Raw genomic sequence first — 18,706 nt, forward strand, 5'->3', positions numbered from 1 at the left:
AGCAGACTCCCCGAGCATGGAGCCCGGTGCAGGGCTGGATCTCATGACCCTGAGATCGTGACCTGAACCCAAACCAAGAGTCAGACGCTTAACCTACTGAGCCACCCAGGTGCCCCCAAATAAAATGATTTTTAAAAGAAGAAAGAAAAATACCTGCCAACCAAGAATACTATCTGGCAAAGTTGTTCTTCAGCTATGAAAGGGAGATAAAACTTTCCCAGACAAAAGCTGAGGAAGTTCATCACCACTAGACCTACTTTACAAGAAATGCTTCCAATCACAATCCCAAGAGGATTTGATTCTAGAGCTCTGTTAGAAAACACATGAAAATATTAAAGCATATACTCTTTTTAAAAAAGATTTTATTTATTTGAGAGTGAGAGAGCACAGGGCAGGGTGGGGTGGGGGGGCGGTGGTCAGAGGGAGAAGCAGACTGTTCACTGAGCAGGGAGCCTGACACGGGGCTTGATCCCAGGACTCCAGGATCATGACCCGAGCTGAAGGCAGACAACTAACTGAGCCACCCAGGCACCCAAAAATCATATACTCTCTGACCCCACAGTTCCACATCAGGAGTTCATCTCATGTGTATACCATCACACACTCTTATCCATCACATGTACTTTGCATATACGTACAAGGACATTCACTGCACCACTGCAGTAACAACAGAGCCGGAAACCGCCTTAAAATTCATTAGCAAGGAACTAGTTAAATGATATGTCAAAATTATATAGCCTACTTAAAAATTAAGTAGACTGATAATTATTAATGCAGATTTTACATCATTGTAGAGCAAATCTACAAAAATCTATTTTTCAGTAAAGAGCATGTTTGCAGGACAATGGTTATAGTCTGTTTCTGTTTTTTAAAAATGGGAGGGGAACGGAATGGTATGTATACAGGTACATCCACACTGGTATAGTCACATAATATCTCTGGTCGGCTACACAAGAAACTGCTAAGAGTGGTGACATCCAAAGGACTGGGGATCACAGGTAAGAAAGAATCCTGTTTACTGCATACTCTTGTTTGGATTTTTTCTATCATATGCACATAATATCTTCAAAAATTGTCTTGCCTTTTTGAGAGCCTGTTCATTCAGTAGGAGTATTAGAATCCTAGGTTTACTGAATCACCATTTTTAATTGTTTTACATAGTGAATATTTTAATTTTATTCAAAAATGAAATTTAAAAGTATATAGCAAAGTCTCCTTCCTACCCATGGCTCCCATCCCTGCAGTTCTCCCCTAAGAGAGATAACTACTATTTTCAGTTTATACTGCTTATGCATATACAAGCAAATACAAACATATATAGTCTCCTTGTCCTTCATCCTTTTTTACAAAGACAAATTACTATCTTATAAACAATTCTGTACACATGGCTATTTTTACTTAGTAACATACCTTAGAACCCACAAAAGAAAAAACAGACTGGACATCTTAAAAATTAAATATTCTTGTGCTTCAAAGACATCAAGAAAGTGAAAAGACACCCCACAGAATGGGAGAAATCCTTTGCAAATCATGTATCTGACAAGGGACACGTACCTAGAATATATAAAGAACTCTTAAAATTCCATAATTTAAAAAATGCTGACTTCCAGAGAAGGTGGCAGAGCAGGGGGATCCCAAGCTGACCACCTCCTATGGTTATACCAAATTACTCCCATATCAAAGTACATAAACCAGAAAATGACCTAAAGACAGCAAAACAGACTCTCCACAGCTAAGTGTAGAGAAGAGGCCACATCAAAGAGGATAGGAAGGGCAGAGACATGGTCAGGAGCCAAACGGACCCATGGGACTGTCCACTGGTGAGAGCAGATCCCACACCAGGCACCCCACACACAAGGGACCGACACTGGAAAGACAAATCCCAGTAACATTTGGCTTTGAAAACCAGAGGGGACTAACTGTTCTTATAATCAGACCTAACACCTGGAATTTTAACAATCAGTGGGCTCAGAGGGCAATGGGGGGAAGCTGAGTCCTCACCCTTAAAGAGACAGCACAACAAACAGCTCTGCAGCGATACAGCATAGAAGCAGCAGTCTGAGAAGTGCCTCGGGTATACAAAAAGATTTATTCCCTAACCTCAGAGTGTGTGCTGGAGGGGCAGGGATCTTTGGGAGACTTCTAGAGCTAGTGGGTGCCATTTTCCCCACCCCTGCACCCCAGCCTGGATACACGCACTCGTGCGAACGAGTAGAACATGGACACGCCCATCTAGCTTGCTAACAGTGAGCCTCACAGTGGGCCAGCGCAGCCCTTCCTGGCACCGCACGACCCGCCCTGCGTTCTCCTGCAGATCCACCCCTGCCGACGCACCGTTGGCAGGTGACCATCCAAAGCAGTGCCACAAGCTTGCAAGGTGCAAGCAACCCCAACGGTGGCCAGCACCACCCCAAAGTGACTCCTGCCCTGGGGAAAGGGGAAGATAATCACACACACCAGTCACACTGCAAACCCAGCCATGGGCAGGGGCAGATAACGGGTCTGACTCAAGGCCCTGCCCACCAACAAAAGCTTCTCAGGAGACAACACAGGGAAAGCACCCTGCCGTTTGATGCTTCTGTGACTGGCAAACACCTGGTCTAACCCAATTCAAGCCCAAGGTGACCCCACGTTAGCCCACTAACAACCCAGGGACCAAAGCCTGCCCACAGCCAGGCAAACAGAGCCACTGCAGATGACCAGACTGCAGGCAAATGTGGCTCAGCTGTAGGGCACACACAACACAAATAGACACCCCCGAAGTGCCAGGTTCTCGAAAACAGGGACATTGTGCTGCAGGGCACGACGGGGTCTCTTCATCATAAGGCCACTACTTTCAAGGGCAGGAGACATAACTGACTTTCCTAACACATAGAAACGGACAAAATGAGGAGACAGAGTATATCCCAAATAAAAGAACAGGACAAAATCACAGCAAGACAGCTAAACGAAATGGAGATAATACGCGTGATGGAAAATTTAAAGCAATGGTCATAAAAAATACTCACTGGCCTTGAGAACACAGTGGAGGATCTCCATGAGACCCTTAGCAAAGAGAGAAAACAACCAATCAGAGATGAACTCATTAACTGATATTAAAAATACACTAGAAGGAATAAATGGTAGAGTAGAGGAAGCAGAAGAGACCAGTGACATGAAGGACAGAGTAATGGAAAGTAAGCAAGCTGAACAGGAGAGAGAAAAGAATAAAAAATGAAAACACATGAAAGGAACTCAGTGTCACCATCATGCATTATAATATTCTCATTATAGGGATCCCAGAAGAAGAGGGCGACAAGGGCACAGAGAATTTATTTGAAGAAATAATAGCTGAAAACTTCATGAATCTGGTAAAGGAAACGGAAATCCAGATCCAGAAAGCACAGAAAGCCTCCAATAAAATCAACCCAAGGAGGCCCACACTAAGACGCATAGTAATTAAAATGGTAAAAAGCAGAGATTAAGAGAATTTTAGAAGCAAGAAAAAAGAAAACAGTTATATACAGGGAAATCCCGTAACATTATCAGCTGATTTTTCGGCAGAAACTTGTAGGCAAGAAGAGAGTGCCATGTATATTCAAACTGATGAAAGAAAACCTGCAACCAAGAATACTCTATCTAGGAAGGCTATCATTCAGCATAGGAGAGCTTCCCAAAAAAACACAAGTTAAAAGAATTCATGACCACGAAACCAGCCTTACAAGAAATGTTAACGGTGACTCTGAGTGAAAGAAGGACTACAAGCGAAAGTAAGAAAAGTAGGAAGCACAAAAGCAGTAAAAATAAGTATATTTATAAAAATCAAGCAAGGGATTCGCAAAGTAAAAACGTAAAGTACGACACCATATACCTAAAACGTGCTGTGGGAGAGGGAGGAGTAAAAACGTAATGCTTTTCCGGATTCAAACTGAAGTAACCATCACCTTAATATAGACTGCTGTGTGCATACGATGTTACATATAAACCGAACGGTACCACAAATCAAAAACTGGAACAGATATGCAAATAATAAAGAGAAAAGATTCCAAGTATATCACTAAAGAAAGCCAGCAAACCGAGAGAGCAAGAGAAGAAACAGAGAAGAACTACAAAAACCACCATAAAACACCAAAACGGCACTAAATGCATACTATCAACAGCCAAATATGGAAGCAGCCAAGTGTCCAACGATAGGGGAATGGATAAAGCACGTATGGTAAACATATGCAATGAAATATTATTCAGCCATAAAAATGAAATCTTGTCGTTTGCAACACACGGAAGGTTCTAAAGAGTATAATACTAAGTGAAATCGGTCAGAGAAAGACAGATGCAATATGATTTCACTCATATGTGGAAATTAACAAAGAAAAAAAATGAGACAAACCAAAAAAACATTTTTAAATATGGAGAATAAGCTGATGGTTACCAGAGGAGAACTGGGAGGTGGGATGAGTGAAATATGAAGGGGATTAAGAATGCACTTATCACAATGAGCACTAAGATGTACGATTGTGGAATCACTATATTGTGCACCGGAAACTAATACACCATGGTACGTTAAGTATACTGGAATTAAATTTTTTAAAAGTGAATAGGAGTGTGGAAGGACTATTTGAAGGTCAAGTTCAGCAAGCTTATCTTAGTTCAAGAAACTAAAAGGGATCCCTCCTAAGTCTAAGGAATGAGAAAATGAAAGCTGTGCTTCAAGAAAACTTAACTAGAAATCGACTTGAGATATTTCATTTGAGCCCGCTGGGACTTGGTGAGTCTGTTTATACCAAGTATCCTGCTCGGTCAAGTTAGGCAACTTAGGGAACAATTCCTGTCATAAGAAACTTAGTCTGTGGATTCAAGAAGCTGATTTTGAAAAGTCTGACTCAATAACATTTCAATAGCACAGCTGATCTCAACTTTTATTACCACCGGGTGGCTGTTGGGTGTTGCCAGTGTCATCCCACCACAGTAACAGACGGAGTGTGTCATGATTTTACAGCACTAAGGTGGATTCTGCGATTCACACAGGATGCTTTAAAGTTTACCCCCAAATCACCAGAATCCTGTTGTATCCCATAAATTTAGATGAATTTTAAACAGCAGCATTTCGTATTTCAGTTTTCTGCATTTGTTCCCCTCTAAATCGTTTCCATCCATCCTCATGATGGCTCGCTGCTCTTCTGCACTCTCACCACTCCACATCTAATTACGCCCACCTCACTCCTCCTTCTCTAAGATGCTTTTATGCCCTTGTAATGCATGTCCCAGGCACTCTGCTATGCAGTTGTTTTTCTCTCTTTTTAAAAAATATTTTATTTATTTCTGAGGGGGGGAGCAGGAGAGAAGCAGGCTCTCCACTGAGCAGGGAGCCGGATGCTGGACTCCATCCTAGCGCCCTGGGATCATGACCTCAGCTGAAGGCAGATGCTTAACTGACTGAGCCACCCAGGCATCCCGCTATGCAGCTGGTATATCAGTCTTGCTTAATCGATTAAAATTATAGTCTACTCGAAGACCTAAAAAAATAATTTTAAAAATCTGTAAATGTTGCGTTTGAGCTGAAACAAAAGTAATTAGTAACACACTAGTAAAAGTATATAGTCAAATTCAGAGTAGTCCTATTGTGATATGGTTGTGTATTAATCACATAAGACTAGTATAAAGGTTAAAGGACAGAGTATTAAAAGTAACTACAGCTACACTAACTTGTGAATGAGCATGTAATACAAAAAGAGGTAAGGACATCAAAAATGCAAAATTGGGAGGAGTAAAAGGATCGACCTTTTGTATGCAATCGAAGTTATTATCAGCATAGACTGTTGTATTTATGTTTTATGTAAACCTTATGGTAACCACAAAGCAAAAGCCTACAGAAGATTTACAAAAGATAGAGAAGTGAATCAATGTATATCGCTATGGAAAATCGTCAATTTACAAATGAAGGAAGCAAGAGAGGAAACAGGAAATACAAAACAGCCAGAAAACATTAAGATAGCATTAATAAATCCTTACCTATCAATAATTATGACAAACAAAAGGCACAGACCGGCAGGATAGATTTAAAACCAAGATCTAACTATATGCGGCCTACCAGAGAGTCACTTCAGCTTTAAGGACAGGCACAGGCCCAAAGTGAGGGTACGGAAAAAGATATCCAATGCACGTGTAAACCAAAACGGAGCAGGGCTAACTAGTATCAGCCTAAACAGATTTTAATCCTAAAATGACGATGAGACAAAGAAGATCATCATACAAGTATAAAGGGGTCAATTCAAAAGGCTGTAACCGTCCTAAGCACCTGACACTGAAGCAGCTAAACATATCGGGCAAATAGCCATGAACAGAGGAACAGACAACAATACGGTAACAGTAGGGGACTTTCAATAGTCCACTTCCAACAACGGATAGATCATCCAGACGGATAAACAATAAGGAAACGCTGGACTCGAACTACACTTTAGACAGAACATTCCATCCAACAACAGAATACACGTTCTTCTCAAGTGCACACAGAACCTTCTTCAGGACAGACCATTTAATCGGTCACAAAACAGGTCTTAGCAAAGTTGAGAAGATTGAAATCATACCAAGTATCTTTTCTGACCAAAGTAGTATGAAACTAGAAATTAATAACAGGAGGGAAACTGGAAAATTCACAAATATGTGGAAATTAAACATGTTCCTGAACAACCAATGGGCCAAAAAAGAAATCAAAGGGAAATAAAAAAATACCTTTGAAGCAAATGAAAATGGGAATACAACATATGAAAACATGGGATCCAACAAAAGCAGTTCTAGGAGAGACGTGTATGATACACGCTAACATTAATCTTAAAAAACCTTGACAACCTACCTTTATACCTCAAGAAACTAGAAAAACAACAGAATAAGCCCAAAGTTAACAGAAGGAAAGAAGTAACAAAGATCAGCGCAAAAAAAAATTAGAGACCAGAAAAACATTAGGAAAAATCAATAAAACTAAGAGTTGTTTTTTGGGAAAGATAAAAATTGGCAAACTTTTAGCTACACTAAGAAAAAAGCAGAATCAAATGAAATCCAAAATGAAAGGCATTCAATTGATACTATAGAAACATATAGGATTAGAGGAGACTGCTCTGAAAAATTACACACCATCAGATTGGATAACCCAGAAGAAATGGATAAATTCTTAGAAAGATACAACCTACGAAGACTGAATAAGGAAGGAATGGAAAATCTGAACACAGGTAGTAATAAGTAAGGACACTGAATGAGTAATCAAAAATCTAACAAAGAAAAGCCCAGGGCCACATCATTTTCCTGGTGAATTCTACCAAACATTTAGAGAAGAATTAATGCCATTCCTTCTCAAACTCTTCCAAAAAATTGAAAAGAGAACACTCCCAAACTTATTCTGCAAGAATTACTCTGCTGCCAAAGCCAGATAAGGATACTTCCAGAACAAAACTACAGGCCAAGGCCAATCTCCTTGATAATACGATGCAAAAATTCTCAACAAAATATTAGCAAACCAAATTCAACAGGACATTAAAGGATCATACATCATGATCAAGCGGGCTGTATTCCTGGGAAACAAGGACGGTTCTACATACACAAAAAATGTAATACACCACATTAACAGAAGATAAACATCAAATAATCATCTCAATAAGCGCAGAAAAAGCATATGACAAACTTCAACATTACTTCAGGATAAAAACTCTAAAAAATTGGGTATAGAAGGACTGAACCTCAACATCATAAAGGCCACACAAGACAAGCCCAAAGCCAACATCATACTCAATGGCGAAAGGTTAAAAACGTATCCTCTCAGATCCGGAACAAGACAAGGATGCCCAGTCTCGCTACTCCCATTCAACATATGACTAGAAGTCCGAGCCAGAGCAATCAGGCAAGGGAAAAAAAAAAAAAAGCATCCAAACCGGAAATGAAGAAGTAAAATTGTCTCCATTTGCAGATACGATCTTATATATAGAAAATCCTAAAGACTCCACCAACATAGGATTAATTAACATATTCAGTCAAGTTGCAAGATACAAAATCGACATACAGAAATCAGTTGTGTCTCTATACGTTAACAGTGAAATATCTGAAAAAGAAAATCCCATTCACAATATCAAAAATGATAAAATACTTAGTAATAGATTAATCAAGGAGTTCTATATACTTAAAACTACAAGACTTTCATGAAAGAAAGTGAAGACACAAATAAATGGAAAGATAAGTCATGTTTATGGATCAGAAGAATTTATATTGTTAAAATGTCCATACTACCCAAAGCGATCTGTAGATGCAATGCAATCCCTATCAAAATTCCAGTGTGAAAAGCCCAGGACCCAGTGATTTTTTTTTCCCCCACAAAAATAGAAAAAAATAATCCACAAATTCATACAGAACAATAAAAGACCCTGAATAATCATCAAAGCAATCCTGAGAGGCAAAAGCCCAGCGGCATCCCCCTTCCTGATTTCACACTATACTATAAAGCAATAGTAATCAAAACTGTATGCTACGGGCATAAAAATAGACAGACCAAGAGAACAGAATGGAGGGCCCGGAATACTCAATGGGAGAAGGACAGTCTGTTCAATAAATAGTGTTGGGAAAACCGAATATCCACACGCAGAGGAATAAAATCTGATGTGATCTTAGATCACTCACAAAAATTAACTAAAAATGGATTAAACACTTAAACACAAGACTTGAAACCATAAAAATCCTAAAGAAATCATAGGAGAAAAGCTCCCAGACACTGGTCTTGGCAACATTTTGGCGGGGGAGGGGGTTATGACGCCAAAAGTAAAAGCAACAAGAGCAAAAATAAATAAGTGGGGCTACATCGAACCGGAAAGCTCCTGCACAGCAAAAGGAACAACAGAATGAGAAGGCAAGTTACGGAACGGGAGAAAATATTTGCAAATCATGTATCTGATAAGGGGTTAACATCCAAAATGTACAAAGGGCTCATGCAAGTCAATAGCAAAAAATATTTATTTAAAAATTTTAAATATTTTTTAAATATTTTGGTGTATAAATTCTTCTGATTTTAAAATGAGCAAAGGAACTGAATAGACATTTTTTCCAAAGAAGACATACAAATTGCAAACACGTAGGTGAAAAGACATTCAACATCACTAATTGTCAGGGAAATGCAAATCAAAACCACAATGAGGTATCACCATCGCACACCTGTTAGAATGGCTACTATCAAAAAGACAAGAGATAACAAGTATTGGCAGGGATATGGAGAACAGGGACTTGTACACTTTGGTGAGAACAGAAATCGTACAAGTATGGAAAACAGTAGGAAGTTTCCTCAAAAAATTAAAAATTGAACTACCATAGGATCCAGTAATCCCACTTCAGGGTATATACTCAAAGGAAATAAAAACAGGGTATTGAATAGATAGCTGCACTCCCATGTTCACTGCAGCATTATTCACAATAGCCAAGATATGGAAATAACCGAAGTGTCTGTCAAAAGATGAATGGATAAAGAAGATGTAATATGCGTGGGCACACACACAAACATACACTGGAATATTAATCAGCCACGAGAAAGAAGAAAATCCCGCCATTTTCAACAACATGGATGGGCCCTGAAGGCATTACGCTAAGTGAAATATATCAGAGAAAGATGAATATTATATGGTTATCACTTATTTGTGGAATCTAAAAAAAAGCTACACTCATGGAAACAGTAGAATCATGGTTACCAGGGGAGCTGGGGAGATGTTAGTCAAAGGATACAATCTTCCAATTAGTTCTGAAAGATCTAATGTACAGCACGGTGATTACAGTTGTCAATAATGTATTACGTACTCGCAAGGTGCTAAGAGAGTCGATCTTAAATGTTCTCACCACAGAAAAGAAATGGTAATTATGTGAGGTGGTAGAGGGGTTAATTCTACTGTGGTAATCATTTCATAACATATAAACGCATCAAGTCATCACATCGTACACATTAATGTTCTATGTGAATCACAGCTGAATGAAGCTTGGGAAAACAAGACAACCAGCTTCACTATTTGTGTGTGTACTGTGTCCCAGAGATAGTTTATGCATACACAATCAAATATGCAAAACTACTGGTTTTTTTTTAGCACAGATTACTACACATATTTTTCTGTATTTTGATTTTTTCCACTTAATATATGTCAGAATATTCTAAGATACGAACTCTTTAAAGTTATGAGGGTTTGTTCTTTTAAAAAAAAATAGGTGGAATTTCAGCAGGTGATAATTTCAAGAGATTATGGAACACTAGAGATTATTTTTTCCAATATGGGGATTCGATGAACCTGAAAAAGTCCCAAACACCATTTATAGCAAAGTTCTTAAGAGCAGCAAATACATGATTATCTCAGGTGTAAATATCTCAAATTTAGATAAATCAGATATTTGTTTCTCTTGCCCTTTAAAAATAACCTCTATCATATTTACTGTACTCCTCTGGTTAATTACTGTGTTTCTCCCAGGAAATTAAGTATCTTGGATCTTACAGGTTAAGTGGGCTTCCTGGATGTAGGAAGACCTAACTCTCCTAGAGTTATTTGAGCCTTAGAGTGAATTTGAGTGCCACTCCACAACTGCCCACTAGAGGGACCACGAGCTCTTCTTCCCTTCTCTTCTGGCTCTTCTCCCTTCCTCTCTTTTATTTCAGGCTGGAGGCCCTCTAGATGACTAATCTTGCTGGTTAACCCTTAAGAGCTAAACCCAGACCTACACTTTGACTTCAAGCAAGTGTAACTCTTCTAGAAAAGATTTTTATATCCCTTTCAAGAGCTCAAGAGAAGGAGTTACTGAAGCCTGCAGTCCTATTCCAAAATCGGGTGTCCTCTTGTGTCCAATTTTAATCACTCACTAACGAGTTTGCCGTAAAAAATTCCTTGAGTTGGGCTAAAAACCAATATACATACTCTGTGTATAAATATATAAAGTACGTTATATGCTAAAGTATATTAAATACTATTTACAGTCTTGAGAGAGATCTTCAATAACATTTTAGTGTGTCTGTTTGAAACAAACAACATCTGTGTGAGATGAGAGCAATTTGAAATTCAGATGCTCTTTTATTTTACCCACAGCTTCCTAACACAAATACCTAAGACACTTCTTAGTAAAACCAGTGTTTTCCTTTTAGAGAAATAAGAGGAAATATTGAGGAAAGATACCAGATCCTCTGGCCAAAGAGATTTCTCAGCTCAACAGCTAACAATGGCTCACAAACTAGGTCCCCATTGTTTCTGAATCACAGGCAAGGCTAGGGAAGTCACAGTTTCTAACCTCAGGCACTACTGTGCTTTGATGTACCACGAAAGTCCAGCCGACTCTAGGTCTTCTGTCCCACACCCCAGGTACCTGGTAACAACGCACCCTTCAAATCCTTTAAGCTTAAAGAGCTTCTGGACTGTCTTCAGATGAAAGCCTGGAAAGCACACAGAGGCCTTCTCCTTCATGACCCCATACCCCCAGGTAAACACACCTATAAACCGGGATTTCCAAGGGCCGAAGGGTTTAGGGGTTAGATAAGTGACTAGATTTGTCAGGGACAAGCCTAGCTTTGAGAACATGAACATCCTGTACGTTATGTTGAGGATGGGAACTGGGGCCCTTGCCTCCAGGGTCCGTCTGCAAGCTGCCTGCGAAGGCTCTTAGGTCTGATCCTCCCATACGTTCACTGAGCCTCGTTGGCCTCAGCACCAGAACTATGCAGTCTGACTGCTGCTTGCATGCGGGCCCATGAGACCCCTCCGTGTGATAAACATGAAAAGATCAAACGTCTAAAAAAATTCTCCAGTAATTTAAAATTGAGTAAGTTAGTGATGAAGAATGACATTCAGAAAAATTCAGAAGGAAAGTTCGACAAATTCCTAGAGCTCCAGTTGTTTACCAAATAGTAAGGATTTACTCAACAGTCAGCCTTAGAAACCCGGTCTTGTGTTTGGTAATGAAAGTCATGAAAAGACCCTGTCGGCATCAGCAAGCCCAGGGCGTAGACACTTAATCTCACAGTCACAGTCACAATGCTTTGAGCCTTCCCTTGCTCAGCTCCTGTTGATCTCCTGCCGAGATTTGGTGCGAGTCCCAGCTACCATCCCCACTGAAGGAAGCTCTTACCCAGTCATTAAAAGCCACACTAGAATTCTAATCAACTTCCCCACTCCTCCTCGATGCTCTATCGTCAGTATTATGTATAGGAGGCTCAGCCACGGTTCTAGGCGCTTAAAGCCCCCCCTCCACACACACACATACACACACACACACACACGCACGCACAGGTATTTCTCAAACTGTGAGTCTCAGGGCACCGTCACAGATTCCGCTGCTCCACAGGCCAGACCTAATCAGTGCCCCATCATCGGACGCCTTGGGTTAGGGCTAAGGAACCTACTTGCCCAGAAACTCCCAGGTGACCTCTCCATGCACCAGAGTGGGAGGCCCACTGCCCCGGAGAGAGACTGTCCTCGTTCAACAGCTCAGGGAGACATAACGCTTTAGAGCAAAAGGTAAAGGGAGGCGCAGGAGATGCAGTGTGCCGGCCAGCACCCAGGAAATCGGTGGCGTAGCTGGCCTCATCCTGGCATTTCCTCCCTCCCTGGCCTTGGGTTTGAGTCCGTGAAGGGGAAGGGTGGATTTTTCCAGCCAGGAAAATTCAAAGGATTCTTAAAGCTGAGAACAGGGATGGTGTCTTGTTGGCCCTTCTTTCAAGAGAAAGCCGTCTCTGGAGCTTCTGTTTAAAAACGCCACCTCAGCACATCTCGGAACCCAGAAGCAAGAAGCTACCACAGGACACACAGAGGTCCTGGGCCCAGGGCCGGACACCTTCCTCCCGCTGCGAAGTCGGGCTCTGTCTAAGGCCGCGGGTTCTGATGCGATCACACAATGCTGGCCAATTGCTCTCACTCATCGCAGTAAAACCGGAGTCCTCGCTGCTCCCACCCCCCTCCAATAATCATTGAATTAAATAATTCATCATAATGGAAGTCAGCAGGTCAGTGAGGCGGGTCCATCCTCCAACACGGACCACTGGCTGGGGCCCAGCCTGCCCAGCAGACACTAAGCATCCCCACAGCCACAGCACGGAGTGAAGCCTGCCTCGGGTGCTTGGACCCCAAACTCAGGAAGACACAAGCAGATGGGGAAGGTGTTCTGGGGCATTCTATCTGTCCCTCTTCTCCCTCCTTCCCCGGCCACTGGGAACCACTGCCACCCAAGCACAGGGCTCTCCGTTAGACAAGGCAACACCCTTTCTCCTGATGCTCTCGTTCACAGGCCTCTGAACCCCACTGCTCTTATGGACCCGAACTGCCCATGTTACCAAGCCCAACCAGGCCACCCGGGCCCCCATCGGAGAAAAAGGAAAGAGCAGGAGACACCCTAGGAGGCAAGAGCCAGAGGTCCAAGGATGCCCCAGACCACCCCGCTGCCTTCCAAGTGTGTCCTGCTGTGCTGGGCTGCACCTGCGCCCTGGGCCTGCAGCGGCGGGGGGGCCTGGCCACCCCTGGCCCCCTCCCACCTGCTTCCCTCAGTCCGCGTGCTGCCCGGGTAAGACCCACACCTCGATCACCCTCGGCTACTCAGCCTCCCAAGCGGTTTCCTGAAGGCCGGAAGCCCCAGCAAAAGCTCCCTGACCTGTCCCTTTGGCATTCGCTCTACCTGCCTTTGTCAAAGCCACTTATTTCCCACAGCCCTCTGTGTCTGCTTGACGTGTCCCAGTCCAAGTGCCCTCCTTATCATAGGGAAACCAGCGTCCCTCATCTCGTCCCTTCCTCTGTGAAAGGAGCACAAACAACGGGACCAACCTCACTGAACTCTTCAGAGGCATAAGGCAGTTAAGAGTACGAAGCGCTTCGGACAGTAAGCAGCCCGGTAAGCACGGGCAAGAGCCAGTTTCAGATAACGGGCTGGTGCTGAAGCCATGAACTCCGCGGCACTCACCTCCTGTCCCCCAGACGGCGGAGGCTTCTGGCAGGCGGGGCTCTCGCTCGCTCGAGTAGGCTGGTATGTGCGTGGGAGCACTGGGGGGAACGCCAACCATCAGATCCAAAGAAACAGAGAAGAAAAGGACATCCCTCTGGCTTTGGAAGAATGCAGCCGGCTCTTGAGGGCCATGCCCACTGCTTCCCCTGGTCCGCCGAGCAGTAGTGAGGGAGGCCTAGCCGGGGCCCTGCTGACTGGCTCCTGCAGAGAGAGAGGAGGGAACTCTGATCACAGGACCGCTCCTCGGACAACGGTCAGGGGAGGAAGGTTCCACTGGGGCAGGAGGGGAGGGGCTCTGGTCGCCTGCGGTGCTTCTGGGATAGCGGGACCCAAGGAGGATGCCAGAGCTTCCACTTGGCGTCTGGAGCTTTCCGCGTCCCTAGCACGTAATTCCTTCCCGTCTCCTGCCCAAACCCACTCACCAGAAACCCTGTTTCACATCAGGGCACTCCTCTGGGCTTTTCCAACAAAGTGGCTTCACAGTTGGGCCCCTTCTTGAACAATCCTGGAAGGTAAGAGAAGGAAGAAAAGAAGGGTGAGGGAAGGACGGGAAGAATGGGATGGAATTGTGCCATCTGCAGACAGAGCTGGGGATGGGGTGGGAGGAAAGTCTGGAGAAAAGTAGGGTTTAGAAGCAACCCGGGGCGGGGGATAAATTCCATCCGATGGACTGTGGTTCGGCAATCACAAGAAAGGAGCTGTCAGGCCGTGAAGAGACACAGAGGAACTTTAAACGCAGGTTGCTAAGAGAAGCCAACCTGAAAAGGCTACAGACCGTGTGACTGCAGCTATGTGGCCTTCGAGAAAAGGCAAAACTGGGGAGACAGGAGAAAGACCAGTGGCTGCCGGGGGGGGGGGGGGGGGGGGGGGGGGGGCGCGGGAGGGGATGAACAGGCAGAGCAGAGGATTTCTAGATCAGAGAAAAGTGGATGTATGTCTTTGTACATTCCATGGGTTTTAACAAACACATAAAGAGTGAACCCTAACGTAAACTACGGACTTCGGTTAATGACAATGTACCAATCCCTGTGGTAGCAGACACACCACACTGATGTCAACAACAGAGCGGGGGCGGGGGGGACTCTACGGCGGAGTATGGGGACTCTGTGCTTCTGCTCTGGTTTCCTACAAATGCGAAACCACTCTCAAAAAGAAAATCTATTAATTAAAGATGTGCCAAAACAAGAAAAAAAGTAAAACAAAACCCAAGCCAAAACCATCCCCCCAAAAGCAAAAACCCAGGTGCCTGGGGCTAGAACAGCAGCTCCCTCTGTAGACAGGCTCCCCCCTGCAGCCAGGCTGGAATGTTAGCAGCCAAAGCCGCTGGGACCCACTGTGTTTGAGACCTGGCTGCTACGTTCCACTCCCCGGCCTCCCGCACCCCCTCAAACAGAATGACCTTCATTAAGGTCATTTAATTGGATTTCTTTTCCCTTTCTCTCACTTAAGCCTTTTCTTTCCATAGTTTTGGTGCAAAAGCCAGTCTGGCTTAAAGGATTTGGGCAGCTGGCTGGTGAATGCCAGTGGAAGTTCGCACCTCAGAGGAGGCGGACAACAGCTCTGCTCTGTTGGGAAGCACCCTTGCCCCCTGCCATGCCTCTTCCCTCCGACTCCAGTGCTTTCGATCCAGGCTCATTCAGGCCTCCAGTGGCACAGTCTGAGCCCAAGGGAGAGCCCTACTCACCCTCCCGCTGGAGACGGTCCCTCGGAGTGGCACGGCTGTGCCCAGGCACCCTCAGAGTGCCCAGAGGACTTCCCTCCTGGGCCCACGATCGGCGACGCTCCTTGGAGCTGGGTGGTCCAGAAGATGGTCTTTGGTGGAAAAGANGCCTCTTTCCCTGCATCTGGCCCCAGCCCCAAGGCACTGGGTTCACACTGTGCGGTGACAGCAGTTTCTGGGTATCGGTCCATACCAGGTTCTCAGCGTGGAGGGAGGAATAAACCCTCAGCTTCCATGGTGACCTGGAATAACTCGTAATCTAGTCTCATGACTCACACATTCACCATCAACATTGCTACTTTCACGGCATCGGTGTTGGCAAGCACAGAATGGACACGTGGGTGTGGGCTTTGGGCTGGGTTTGAATCCCATCTACTTACTTACCGGTTATGCGACCTATAGGAGGTTAAGGGCTCTAAGCCTCGGTTTCTTTGGCTGTAAAATGGGTATTATGATCTGGTCTCACAGGAGACCTAAGGGAGCGCCATGCCAGCTAAGGGAGGGGTACCTAGTGGCCCTTAACATGGGCTTGCCCCCTGTCCACTCCCCCAACCCCCACAAAAATGCATCCTCCTTCAGTACTCCTGGCCTTAGCTTCCTGTGATCCAGAATCACCAGACGGGCCCCAGAATCACCAGCGGGCAGCTCCGGGCTCAGAACTGGACTGAAAATTGAAGCGGGTGGGTGGGGAGGGAGGGAGGAAATACTCTCATTCTGAGAATTCTTGTCCAGCACAAGGGAACCTACGCTGAATGTCCAGAGGCACAAAGGGTGCTCAGTGTACAAGGCAGTCTCGCAAAGGGGTCAGAAGATGAACAGGCGGGGAGGGAGGAGGTCACAGAGTTTATAGTGACCTCAGGGGGTCGACAGGGGTGTGGGAGGCATCTCTGCAAAGTGGGGGGTGTAAAGGAACAGGCTCCCTGGACCACAGCCTCACAGAGGCACCGGAAGTGGGCACAAAACACCCATGGTGGGGGGGGGGGGTCTGGCAACCCTGGGACGCTCACTGCAACCGGGCAGGTTCATCTGTTTATTTTTTCAAAACAAAACTAAAAATCACCACTCAAAATATCTGAGAAGAGTGCTCAGCTCAATCACAGTTAAAAGCTTTATGTAACCTGCAGCCAGAGCATCACGGACCGGCGGTCAGCATCGAGCGCTTCTGGCAAAGGCTCCGACAGGGCCTGGCGGCCCGAGACCGCCCTCTCTTGCCCCGTCAGCCCCATTACGGTTCTCTGCATGCTGCCACCCAGGGGCAGCGGCCGGCCGGCCCGCGTCTGCACAAGTGGACGGCAACCCCAGATTACAAGACATCTTGGTTCCCCACTGTGCTTCGGATTTGACCATCCGGCACCTCCCGCCCCCATGAGAGGTCCAAGAACATCCACAAAGAAGGCAGGCAGGTCGAGGCCCAGGGGCTAGTGTTGTCAGGCTGAAGACCAAATGCAGTTCTGGCTCTGCGTCTTCACCTGGAAGGGTGAACTCCCCTGCCTGCGCCCCTCCAGGCTCAGAGGTGGAGAGACAGACCGGGTACCATCACCGCTCGTGCTTAATGTTGGCTTCACTTCGCTCCAAGGTGACCCCGTTGCTGTTCCGAGGGCCTTCCTTCTTGTTCCAATCCTTTTCAGCGTAAAACTCCGCTAGCACGGGGCAGTGCTCAGAAGCCACTCCGCCCCAGGACCAGTTATCTGGAATCCAGGGGTTCGTGAGGCCTTCTCTCACTACGGCCCAGTGACCTGGAGGGAGAGGGAAAAGAGACCCAGATATCAGGCTGGCAGCCGGAGGTCTCTGCTGCAGCTCTGCGAGCCAGGGTGCCCTGACAATACCCCTCAGGTATCCAGCCTGCCGGGGCGAACGACAGGTTTCGGCCAATCTTCTGGACAAGTGAGGGCTTACCATGTAGGCACTGAAATCCCCCCAAGGCTAGGCCTCCCACTCATCGCCATACCCATCAGCCTAAGGTTGACCTCCTCCTCGCCATACACCTCTTCCAATCTGAGCAGCAAGAATAAATCCGAGGCAGGGTCAAATGTCTCTCAAAGATGGGGTGTCTCGTTGCGGTGTTGGTTTGCATTTCCCTGATGAATGATGCTGAGTGTCTTTCCACGTACACATTGACGTTTCTCCCACAGAAGACATACAAATTGACTATTCAAGTCTTTTGCTCCTGCCTGCCCCTGAGTTTCTGGAACTTCACAGCAAGGGGACACGCCCTCCGTGGGCGCCCTCCTGGCAGCCCGGGCAGGCTGGGGCCAGCCTCCTGCAGCAGTGCCTTTCAGCACACTGCGTCTCGCTAGTTGGAGGACCGTCGCTCCTAGCTGGAGGACCTGAGACCCACTTCCTTCATCCTTCAGAGCCTCCCCCGACACAGTCCGACAGCAAAGCAGCACCGAGAGCTGCAAGAACCTGGTGACGCCGTGTGGACTGGATGTTCTGCTGCTGAGCGTCTCGGCTCCAGCTGCCCATGGGGCGCTCACAGGCCGACTCCAGAACTGGTACTTGCACAAAGTTTAAACGTCTCACTGAAGTGTAATACGGATAACACGTCGGACTTAGCAAGGCAGCCAGGCAGGACTGAGAACCACAGTTCCTGTCGTTCACCAAATGACATTACTGTCACTGTCCTATTTCTGACTAATTGTTTCCTGACTCAAAGTCGGCCCGGCAGGTTACTGGTTTGGGGGTGGCGGGGGCTGCCTGGTAGCGCCGGGATTACCCACCGCACCCTGGTCCTCGTGCGGTCCGGGTAAAGCCTGCCTCGCATCCGACCACGATGCTCTGAGACGTGTCCGCTCATCTCCGCGGCTGCCCCTCGGGGCACCAACAGCGGGTCAGGAAACCACAGGCCACAGCACAGCGCCTGAATGTGACGAGGCTTGAGGACTGCTTGCTAACTGACTAAGTGTCCTTAAAATTAGAGTAAGCTATCGGCTCATCTCAGAATCGGTACCTTGCGGGCCTAGAACCAGGTTGGCCAATGCTAAGGATCAGTGAATGCCTTATAATCATTTTTCACAGCCTCCCTTT

At 45.6% G+C, this 18,706-nt stretch overlaps 1 protein-coding gene and 1 long non-coding RNA gene across 3 annotated transcripts in view; both read right to left on the reverse strand.

Moving 5' to 3' along the window:
• Positions 1-14,785, reverse strand: part of LOC103658984 — a 41,032-nt gene extending 26,247 nt beyond the window's left edge. The window contains exons 1-2 of the long non-coding RNA XR_567372.2: positions 14,382-14,785; positions 13,918-14,160 (exon numbers count right to left, since the gene is read on the reverse strand). This is a non-coding gene — a long non-coding RNA (uncharacterized LOC103658984). The remainder of the gene's footprint in view (positions 1-13,917; positions 14,161-14,381) is intronic.
• A 1,910-nt stretch (positions 14,786-16,695) lies between these two features.
• EEPD1 (endonuclease/exonuclease/phosphatase family domain containing 1) overlaps positions 16,696-18,706 on the reverse strand; it is a 107,547-nt gene continuing 105,536 nt past the window's right edge. For both annotated transcript variants that reach the window (XM_008686497.2, XM_008686496.2), the window contains exon 8: positions 16,696-17,415. In XM_008686497.2, coding sequence (XP_008684719.2) covers positions 17,216-17,415 — 200 coding nt within the window. In that variant the 3' untranslated portion in view covers positions 16,696-17,215. The remainder of the gene's footprint in view (positions 17,416-18,706) is intronic.

Source organism: Ursus maritimus, unplaced genomic scaffold (genome assembly GCF_017311325.1).
Source record: "Ursus maritimus isolate PB19 unplaced genomic scaffold, ASM1731132v1 scaffold_3, whole genome shotgun sequence".
In the NCBI taxonomy this organism is placed as follows: domain Eukaryota; kingdom Metazoa; phylum Chordata; class Mammalia; order Carnivora; family Ursidae; genus Ursus; species Ursus maritimus.